This window comes from Scatophagus argus, chromosome 3, assembly GCF_020382885.2.
Source record: "Scatophagus argus isolate fScaArg1 chromosome 3, fScaArg1.pri, whole genome shotgun sequence".
In the NCBI taxonomy this organism is placed as follows: domain Eukaryota; kingdom Metazoa; phylum Chordata; class Actinopteri; family Scatophagidae; genus Scatophagus; species Scatophagus argus.
In genome coordinates, this window is record NC_058495.1 from 15302258 (window position 1) to 15313459 (window position 11202).

At 42.2% G+C, this 11202-nt stretch overlaps 1 protein-coding gene across 3 annotated transcripts in view; it reads left to right on the top strand.

Annotated features, from left to right (window-relative positions):
- Positions 1 to 11202, top strand: part of LOC124056516 (retinoic acid receptor gamma-A-like) — a 40650-nt gene that overhangs the window by 26441 nt on the left and 3007 nt on the right. For all 3 annotated transcript variants that reach the window (XM_046384023.1, XM_046384022.1, XM_046384024.1), the window contains 6 exons: positions 8667 to 8815; positions 9652 to 9793; positions 9887 to 10050; positions 10194 to 10370; positions 10577 to 10781; positions 10926 to 11084. In XM_046384023.1, the coding sequence (XP_046239979.1) occupies positions 8667 to 8815; positions 9652 to 9793; positions 9887 to 10050; positions 10194 to 10370; positions 10577 to 10781; positions 10926 to 11084 (996 nt within the window). The remainder of the gene's footprint in view (positions 1 to 8666; positions 8816 to 9651; positions 9794 to 9886; positions 10051 to 10193; positions 10371 to 10576; positions 10782 to 10925; positions 11085 to 11202) is intronic.

Below are 11202 nucleotides of genomic sequence, written 5' to 3' on the forward strand. Positions count from 1 at the left end.
TTGATTGCACTTGGCTTTGTGGCACGGAAAATCAAACATTGACTTTATCTATCTATAGAAACAGACTTGCTGAAATCTATTCACATGTGTCGCTGAGCTGAGCGCAGCGTTTGTGTGTGTGTTTTTTATTTTAAAATACACTCTTTCCACTGCGCTCAAACAGCTTTGGATGTCCCCACACTGAGCACCTCGAGTCTATTTATCTTCAGTAATTATTTAGATACCAGGGCATCAAGCACTGTTGAGTCCACTAGTGCTCGCTAATGATGATGGATGAGCAGTCAGCATGACAAACACCACAGCAGGGCCTGTTTCAACTCGCTAAGGAGCTTCGCCAGATGCCAGCCTGACAGACAAACGCCCACAAATGTTCTTTAATCATCTTTTCTTTGTATAAAAATCATCCTTTTAGTTTTTCCTTTTTTTCTTTATCCAGCATCGGCAAAGAAACTACACATGTGAAGGTTATCTTCTGCGTGAAGTGAAGGGACTTAAAAAGATGTTTAGTGGGGTTTCTGGTGGGGGGGATTCAGTCCCTCTCTGTCTCTGAGTAACCTGTTAACATTAATGGACAGTAACAAGCACAGAGGTGTTACTCACCTCTGACATTCATACCCTTATTTCTAATTTTAACTCAGCCCGTCTCTCTCAAACATGACGCCAGGCCGGTGGACTGCAAATCTCACATAACTAGAGCTGAAATGATTAGTTAATCAGTAAATTGGCAGAACAAGAAGTGGCAAACTGTTCTGATAATTAATCATTTAAGTCTGTGTCTTTCTCTGCTTTATATCACTGGAAATTTTTTAAAATATTTTTTGATTTTTTGTTATGTATTGAATGATTTATTTTTGTGTTTTGTTTTGTTTTTTATTTTGTCGGTCGAACAAAATATTCAAAGATGTCTGCTTGGGTTATGGAGAAGTGCGACATGCATTTTTCACTATTTTTGGACTTTTCACTCAATCACTCAAATGATTAATCCATTAATTAGTCAATCAAATAATTGGTAGTTTAATTGATAGTGAAAATAAGTGTTGCAGCCATAAGGTGTTGACTCAACTGCATTCACATGCATGTTATGCTTAAGCATTATTCACCACAATTGTTCATGTTTACTGGAGATGCCTGTGTGTGTGTGTGTGTGTGTTGAGTGGGGGTCATCTTTTCCTGTGTTTTTTTTTTTTTTTTATGTGAGGCAGTTCAGCACCTCACTGCCTTCCTTTGTTTCAGCGTCAGGAGGCATTAAAGGGAGCTGGGACACGACAAACTCTGTTGTTCGCTCTCTCTGTCACTGCCAGTGGGAGGGGGTGGGGTGGGGGTCTCCTCTATGTGACATTTGTTTCTCTTCTCTTTTCAAGATCCTCTCTTTCTACACTTGATCTTCCCTTCCAGTCGTGTGTATCACAATGTGTGTGTGTGTGTGTGTGTACTCTTTGGCTCATAGTAAGTGCCTTGTGTTGAGAACTTTTAATGATTCAATTACAATCACAAAGGGTCAATTAAGAGATTAGGTGGTGAGTAGGGGAACGGGCAGTTCAAAGAGATGAGAGGTGAAAGAAAGAAACTCTGAGTCTTTGTATCTTGGTATTTCAGGCCTTGAGGGGAAAAGTTCTCCTCTTCATTCAGTGATAATCTCCTTTTCCTCTGGCACCCTCTTCTCTTTAAATGGATTCTTTAAAGATAGTTAAACAATGCTCCTCAACCACCATATCATCACACAGGAGGAGAACAGCTTACTATGATACAATGGGGATGTCGCTACTGCAAAGTAGTTGATTAAGTCACACAACATTCATGAGATAAAAGATTTTTCAGAGGTGTCTCCGTGTTGTATTTCTTGGACTAGAAGGAGCTCATGTCATGGTTTTGGCTGCACCAGTATCAGTAGTCCTTAATAAAATTAGGTAATCTGTGTCACTGGGTCATGAAATACTGGCCTACACTCTAGTACTTGTGATGCCTGCGGGATGTGTTTCCTGAACACCGTCAGTCTGTCAGCTCTGAGGAGGAAGAAATTAAACTGTGAAGACCAAAAAACCTCTGCGAACCTGGAAATTCAAGTTCAGTCAGTGTGTGAAGTTAAAGCAGCCGTAATAGCAATGTGTTGAGTTAAAATATTTCCGTTTTTGAGACACAAGTACTAAAGCTGACACTCTCAAGACAATAACTGTGGATCTTAAACCTGTGACTTCTAATTTTTCACAGTAGACTTTTGAAATGTGGTGATCATTTTCTGAAAAATTTCAAAAGCAACATTGTTTACATTAGTAGTGGTCAATATAAATAATGCCAACACAGCAACGCTCTGATTAGAACCCGAACCAGGTTAAACTGGAACAGTTTACCCAGTAGAGAGCAGATCTCCACCAGGTGTGTCTGGGCAGGGAACAGGGAGTGTGTGCAACATGTGGGGACATAATACACAGCTTCCAAAACAGTCAAACACTGCCAGCAGTCAGTGATTGTGGCAGTCATTAAAAAGAAAAACCTCACCACAACCACGAGACGCCTTTGAACATGCAGTTACTAATAACTACAATATAGGTTTGAAATTATACATCTGGACCTGTAAATGTGTCTTTACACATTAGTCCCCCCCTCCCACCCCCTCAGTTTTTGAGTTTTGCCAGAGAAGTCACTGAGCGAACAACAGGCCAAGGCGAAGGTTTCAGGTTACAGGCTCTTCACAGAAGAGCTCCGTGGATTCATCATCACAGAAAAAACACGGCCTCAAGTTTCTTTCTTTCTTTCTTAACAATTCCAAGTAACGCCTTCTGTGAAGACCACATCTATTGTGCGTTATGGGGGCATCCATGCATCATCACCCACTATATATGAACTATATGAACAGTCATAAAACATTATAGATGAGACTTAATGTGAATTATAAGTTACGGATGCTCTTGACCAGGCATAACCTGGAGGTCAACGTTTCTCAACAGTCACCTGTAATAAGGACTCAGTAATAGTCCCTACAGTATCATAAGTTATCATTGTACGTATATGCAAAAAGTGAAGCATACACCGCTGCCTTTTCCCACAGCCAGCCACACACGTCATAAACCAGATTATCAAACACACGTCATGTCAGATTATTTAGTTACCGTGAATCCTGCAGGCGATGTAATCAAATTATTACTCTAAGCTGATTATTAACAGTAATCAAGTTACAGTTTGCATGTCAACATTTTCCTTTGACTCCGAACTTCTAAAGCCTCACAACAAATACTGTGGGTGACGGATGGTAGATGAGATCAGACAAAGTTTAAAGTAGCATATATTTGCAGTTACTCTTATTAAAGCTTTGGTAATGGAGGCAGTCGAACATGCTCAGTTTACATGTCTGCTAAACTATTTGTCAGATATCCTACTGTGTGCCAGATATTTATGCACTAGTTGCAAATGTGTAAAAAAAAATTAAATCTTGTAAACTTTAAGCGAAACCAGGCACAAATGTATTATACATTAAACTTTTCATTTTACTGACACACGGGATTAATGTCTCTATTATTTTCCTATCAGAAAGCTTTTAAACAGTTTTAAATTTTAAACTGCGTGATGGTTGCACTCAGCTGAGTAGCAGAAGATGCATGTTGGCTCCCAGCATTGTATTCATGGTGCCCAGTATGGAAGTGGGAGCTGACTCTGTGGTGTTTTAAAAAAGAAAGGGTGTATTGTATGTATGATGATGAATGGGAGGGACAAACCCAGCGTTAACAACCTGTCCCGTAAACACACCCCCTCACCCTGAACTCTACAGACAAACCTTAACCTCGTGACCATGAAGTCAAAAAGACCAAAATATTACATGAATGTTGTTTTCCAGGTTTTGTCTGAATCTCACCTTGAATGGCTCATTGTCAAGCTTCCTGAAGATTTGTTTCACACTCTGTTGGTCCACATTTCTGCAGTGGTGCATCTGAAATCGCAGGTTAGGGTTCACAGCTGCTCAAAGGTTTGAGGACATGTCCAGCATTTCTGTTTTTGTAAGTGAGCTTGTGCAAATGTGTGTGTTTGTGTGTGTACCTTTGTGCTTGTGTGTTTGTTTGTTTGTATGTGTGTGTCTGCCTCCTTTTTAAGTGTTTGTTGCTGTTGTTTTTACGGAGCCATCTCCTGGACAGTAGCCTGGTTTTCACAGCCTTCCCTTTAAAAGGCGCTGCCAATGACAGGAAGGACTCCTCCTCCTGCCAGGGCAGGAAGGCAGGATAGAACAGTGGGGGGAAGAGGGTTATTAGTGAGGGCCGAGCTCGGGGGGAGGGTTCAGGGGAAGGGTTGGACATTGGTATTGAACTTAGAACAGCTGATGAAAGGGATTGTCACTCAGATCTGCCCCATCTCCTCCCTGCTGTCGTGGTAATTACTCGCTCAGCATATTTGAGGTTGTGGCTCTCCCCCGCTGCTTCTCTGCTCATGAATTACAGCACAGTGCAGTCATTTTGAACACAACACATGAGTTTTACAGTTCACACAATCAGAATTAAAGTCGCATGAACTTTTGCTTGCCTTTTAAAATCGGCCTGAAAAAGTTGTGGCTGTTTAATAATGAATAACATTTATTCCACTGTTTTCCTCCCCCTCAGTCCTCACTGGTGCTGTGGGTGTCGTCACACTCAAAGTCACAGTGAAAACCCTTGCATACAGTCCAACTGATGTGTGGCCCCTGGCACACACACACACACACACACACACACATACATATTCACATGTGCATGCACATTCCTCGGTATGCTGCTGAACATTTGTGTAGTTGTGTAAAAACTGAATTTGAAATCCACATAAATCTTTTGAGTCAAAGTTGTGCTTCTGCTGCAAATTTTTATTGTGCTTTTACTGTCTGTCACAGTCTTTTTTTTCCTTTCTGGTCTGGCTTACAAAACAACAACAACAAAAAAAAAGATAAGACTCAGGTTGGTCATTATTTAACTCTTTGTATCCTGCGCTCCCCTGTGCGAGGCTCTGTGGAGCCCCCCGGCCAAAGTCTAGTTCAATGAGATGTGCGGTGTTGGCAGCTTGAGTCAGGCTGCAGGCTCTACAGGCCGTATGTCACAATGTGTCGACGACACAGCCACTCCAACAGGAATAAAAGAACACCTTCAGTATTAGGGTAAAACACCCAGTTCGTGTGTTTGTGTGCTGGATTCAGCCTGTAGAAGTTCTTCAGCTGCAGCTCGATGGCAGGCGGTGTCAGTTACTGTCTTTTCATTCTCATGAACTTGTTAATACAGGATGACAGATTAGTTCAGTCCTGTTGAAACATCAGCTTCCTCACCCCGACTGATTGGCGCTGTGGGAAATTGTATATGTTTAGGTTTATTTTATTGTTCTCCTTACAAGGTAGAATGCACAAAGGAAACAGACCTGCTGACAGTACAAGGCTGATTGTGGATGGTAGTAAAAACAATCTCCAAAAATACCTTAGACAACAAAACCAAATTACATTTTTTGGCATCTGTTTGTGAAGTTTAATCAGCACTGACTCTCTAAAGTTACATTTTGACTTATGTTTGATCACAAAAGTATAAAATGGTTGATTTCTTGTACGTATAAAAAGTGTACTGTAAAAATAGTAAGAAGTATCTTTCCTGTGCTTTGGGTCTCTCGGGCATCAGAGCTGATAGGGAGGGTGTCTACTTTGAGAGGGGCGTCTGTTGTCTAAACGGGGATGTGTTGATTTGACAACAAACAGAGTAAATGGGTGACCACTGAGCAGTCACTTTGGATAGGTAGTGAAAGATAATAATAAAAGCAATGGAAAACACTGCAGTGTTTCCTGTCTCCTTCCTCCAGTGACAGGTTGTATTTATAGTTCAGGTTGCATGCAAAGCTGTTTCCAGCTACCTGATGAGGCTGATTCACACGAGCCGTCTTGTCTCCACTGCGTCCAACAGAGGTGTGCCGATTGATGTTGTGATATGCCGAGGGGTGAGCTGTAGGTTATGAAGAGAGAGGGCTTTTTGTTTAGTTTTTTTCTGAGCCAAGGCTCTGAGGCTGAGCTCAGTTCAGGGTGATGACAACTGCTTTTGGCTCCTCTCCTTCTTTCTCCACTCCAGGTAAAGTCCCCTCCTCCCCTCCTCCCCTCCTCCCCGCCTCTCTCTCTCTCTCTCTCTCTCTCACCGCCTTGAGCCCAGCGTCTCTCACCCTGTCTCCCTCCGTCGTGTTTCTGGGAGACACGTCCTTCCTCGCCCGCTCTCACCACCCTGAGACGGTGTCAGTCACTGCCTCTCTGCTGGCGCCAGATGCAGCTTCTCTGTTTCAGTGGGAGCTCTTTTTCCACTTGTTCTGTTTGGGCCACTTTTACATTGTCAGTGTTACTATATAAACAGCAAACAGAGATCAGGTTACAGTGCCATTCATTCAGCTCCACCCCTCTCACCTCCGCCTCCTACACCTGGATCTACATAATAGTGTTTACCTTCTGCTTAACAAGCAGCTCTTTGTTTACTCATAAACTTGGGTGAAACATGACACTTATTTCCTGCATACTTTTCTGGAATAAGTGCACTGCAGTTAACAATTATTTTCCATATCGATCAATTCGCTGATCACTTTCACCATCGATAAACAAATGATTTAGTCTATAAAATATTAGAAAATAGTGAAAAATACATGTCACACTGTCCTGATGAGAAGTTTTAGGTCTAATTGATGTGATGTCTCAAACCACATTTAGCTGAAATTAAAGTTTTCATAAACGAATTTGGTCGTGCATCACGTTTGGTTGTTTTTATGTTTCAACAACAGCTGATCATAGGCTGCCTTTTGTTTTCTATGACGTCAATGTGAGAAATACAAGAAGTATTCAATGTCATGTGGCTGCAACAGATTGATGACTTGAATTACAATGTGTTGAATATTTTCCATGTGCAAGTTAGAAATTACATTTGTAATGTTTAAGCCCACCATGGGACTTAAAAACAACAGAAATGTTCCAATTTATACACTAGAATTTAAGCAGCGTAGTGATCCCAGTTGGCGTGTTTTGTATTTTCTTTTCATATTGTTCATTAAGAGAAATAGTGACTAATACGCACACTTTTATTAAAGAATGACACAAATCACTGTGTCAAATGTTGAAGCAAGTCAGTGTAAAATATATGATTATCCAGCTAAAAACAAGTTTCTTAAATCATGTCTTTGATCGGATTACAGTGATTCATTGTTTGATGAATAGCTGCAAGACAAGTGCTGTGCACAAACATGTTAGAATGAAGTAATTGAAGGTTGTGTCATATTTGAAGACATTTTTGAACTTTGACGCAAGCTGCTGGTCATGTAGTCAGTAATGGCCTTCTTCAGTCAAGGTCAAAGTTAAATGGTCAGGATTTTATTTAACCTCTCGGCCACTGGGAAGTTTCTGTCCTCGGGCTCACCTCCTTCCTTTCCTTTCTCTCTCTTTTCATTTTTCGCCTCTCTGTTTTTATTAGATTATTCCTTTGTGCCTTTGCCTCTCTGTTTTTTGAAACCTTACCACTCTTGTTAATGACAAGCTGTGGGTTCAGGTTGGGGTTGCTGCAGTGGGGTGGGGGCCACATTTGGTCCAGTCCTGTGTTATCCATTGAAGGTGGCAGGAGGGGCTGTGACTTTGGGTTTTTGACCCCAGATTCTTTATTTTTACAAGGAAGGGATCCAAGGATGGAGCAGTTGATGTGAATAGCTGCCCAAGGTGACTGGATCCCAATAAAGAGGCCGTCAGCCTGGCCGGGGGCCTCCTTCCCATCCCAGACACAGCCTTTATAGGGCCGCTTATGAGCCTGGGCAACTATTAAACCCTGTCCAGCCTGCACTGAGGAATTTAGGGCCAGGAAACAAGAGAGTGGGGGTGGGAATGGGCAGAGTGAGGTGAAGTTGGGGTGACTGAAGGTGAAAGTTGAAAGGCGTGTTCGAAGAAATCTAGTTGTTCTTTAGTCATCACTTTCAAATGTGTACCAGGCGTGTTACGGTTTCACTCTTTGTAAGCTCTAATCTGAGTGTTTTAATCAAATGGACGTACTTGCCACTGCGTCTGTTTTACATTGTTTGTTCTGAGCGTTTTCATTAGCAGCAGTTGAGTGACTTTGCCTGTGGCCAGCAAATGGTGTTATACAGTGTGCGACTTTCTTTAGCGAGACAGTGCGAAGGAGCTGAGGGAGACAGCCGAGTCCCATAAACATCCCGCCTCTGTTTGTTCACATGGGACTCGAGCTATATAGGCAGGTCTGGTTGGACAGCCTTTCAAATAAAACTGTGAGCTTGCACATGTGCGTGTGTGCACACAAACACGCTGAGCAAATGCAAAAAATTCAGATGTCAGTCAAAAAGTCAACAGAGGTATGCTGCTCCCCCACTCACCGGTAAATGGAGAAGCCAATCAAATCTCAGCTGCCAATCACCATTTTATCAGCACGGCCATCTGGCAATCAGCTAATTGTGTCTCTTTTAAGTCCCTGTCAATCAGCAGTGTTCCCCCTCCTCCCTTTTCTCTTAAAAATGTCTGCCTTTGAGCTTGCCTTCTGGCTCCAAGGGGTGGCCTGTAAGAGGTTGGGGGACTGTTTGTTGACCACTCTTTCTTAATCTGTTATTGCATTAGCTTTCATCACAGTTTCAAAGACTTTAAGGGCTTATGTAAACGACATGATCTGATATAATAAGAGACTTTAAATGTTGTTTTTTTTCTCTTTTTGCAGCCGTGGAGACTCAGAGCACCAGCTCAGAGGAGATGGTGCCCAGCTCTCCTTCCCCTCCTCCTCCTCCCCGTATCTACAAGCCATGCTTTGTGTGTCAGGACAAGTCATCTGGTTATCACTATGGAGTAAGCTCCTGTGAGGGCTGCAAGGTAAATGAAGCAGGAGACACATAAAGAGTTTACAGGACATGTATGAAGCGACCAGCTGACGTTCAATTAGAGCCTCACAGATGTAAGCGGCAGCGCTGCGTAGTTGTAACATTTGCTTTTGTTAAGCTGCCCTCTAGTGTATCCTGAATAATACTGCACATTATCAGTGTAATAGAGCTAAACAGTGTGTTGTATGTGCAAATGGTGACTTCATCTAAGCTGAATAAAACTGATAAAATTGTTGAAGTGGGGACTTAGAGCTTAAATGAAATGTAAAAAGTGAACATGCAGAACATTTGGAGATAAACCAATAAATGGATGTTCACAGTTAAGAAAGAGACAGTGAAAGAAGACTTCTCAGTACTATGCAAGACAACAGCCAGCCAATCCTGTGGTAACAGGCTACTATGTTATGTAATGCATCAGTCATGAGCTTATTGCATTTCATTTTGAAAGAATTATGAAATTTAAAGTTAATCACAAAGTGCAAGCACAGCTAGCAACATGCTAATATGCACACAATGACAATGCTAACATGCTGCTGTAATATCAGCCATGATCACAATTTTTGTTTAGCACATTAGCATGCTAACATTTGCTATTTAGTACAGAGTGTTATTTGTTTTGCGGGTATTTTAAATAAAAATACTAGTTGTTCGGACATTTCAGTAAAAAAAACAAAAAACAAAAAAACAAACAAAAAAAAAAAACAAATGTGAGTCTGGGACCCATCAGTAGATGCTCGCTTGGCTAAAAATTATTTTCTGAGAGCTTATTGAGAGCATGCCTTACTGTTGTGAAACAGTATACAGGACATTTTCTTTTGTCTCTTCCAGGGTTTCTTTCGGCGCAGTATCCAAAAGAACATGGTGTATACCTGCCACCGAGACAAGAACTGTCAGATCAACAAAGTGACCCGCAACCGCTGCCAGTACTGTCGGCTGCAGAAGTGCTTTGAGGTTGGCATGTCCAAAGAAGGTGAGATGGAAACATGAACCTCAATAATTTATTCAAAAAATGATACTTTGGAATCACAATCAAGGAAAACCTGAAACTCGTGTTTCCTTGTAGCGGTGCGTAACGACAGGAACAAAAAGAAGAAGGATGTGAAGGAGGAGGTGGTGCTGCCAGAGAACTATGAGCTGAGTGGAGAGCTGGAGGAGCTGGTTAACAAAGTCAGCAAAGCTCACCAAGAGACCTTTCCTTCTCTGTGTCAACTGGGAAAATATACCACAGTGAGTTTTAATGTATGATCACATCCACGATTAAACACTCACACTCCAGTGGAGCATTAGCTCACTGCTTTGCCAAGAGGACGGACACAGTATGGACTCTGCATAGCCACAAAGACAAAAGTGTCCTTCTTTGTGTCTCCCAGAATTCAAGTGCTGACCACAGAGTGCAGCTGGACTTGGGCCTGTGGGATAAGTTCAGTGAGCTGTCCACTAAGTGCATTATAAAGATTGTGGAGTTTGCCAAGCGACTACCAGGCTTCACTACGCTCACCATTGCTGACCAGATCACCCTCCTCAAATCTGCATGTCTGGACATCCTGGTACCAACCACATGGTTTTATTACTCTTTAACAGACTCTGCTTCCACCCCTTCCACCTCCCTCACACTTTTTCATTTGTCACGCTACTTAACTTTCTGATACATACATCTTCTGAAAAATTAAAATGTGATTCTGAAGCTGCTATCCTAATTTTACTAACTGCTTACTTTTTCGCTTCATCTTTGTCGCCTTCTTGCCTCTCTTAGATGCTGAGGATATGCACTCGTTACACCCCAGAACAGGACACGATGACCTTCTCAGATGGCCTGACTCTCAACAGGACCCAAATGCATAATGCTGGTTTCGGTCCGCTCACAGACCTGGTGTTTGCCTTTGCTGGTCAACTGTTGCCTCTGGAGATGGACGACACAGAGACTGGCCTACTTAGCGCAATCTGCCTAATTTGCGGAGGTAAGGTTGTGCCTGCTAACATGCTGTCAATAGTTTACAGCCTTTAATAATGTTACTCTCCCTCACTATCATCTTGTCATCTGTTTTAACAACTGTTAACATTTCCTTACCTTATCATATTTGTGTCTTTGTGTGAATATTTAGACCGTATGGACCTTGAGGAGCCACAGAAGGTGGACAAGCTGCAGGAGCCGCTGCTAGAGGCTCTGAAGATCTACACCCGCCGCAGACGCCCAAACAAGCCTCACATGTTTCCCCGCATGCTGATGAAAGTCACGGACCTCCGAGGAATCAGCACCAAAGGTCAGCTGAGGTTTTACAAATTTACAAAGATTACAAAGATTTGACAGAGAAAAATCATTGTATCCTGAGAACCATGCATGCATAATAGTTCTCTCAGAGACTACATACTATCATCTGC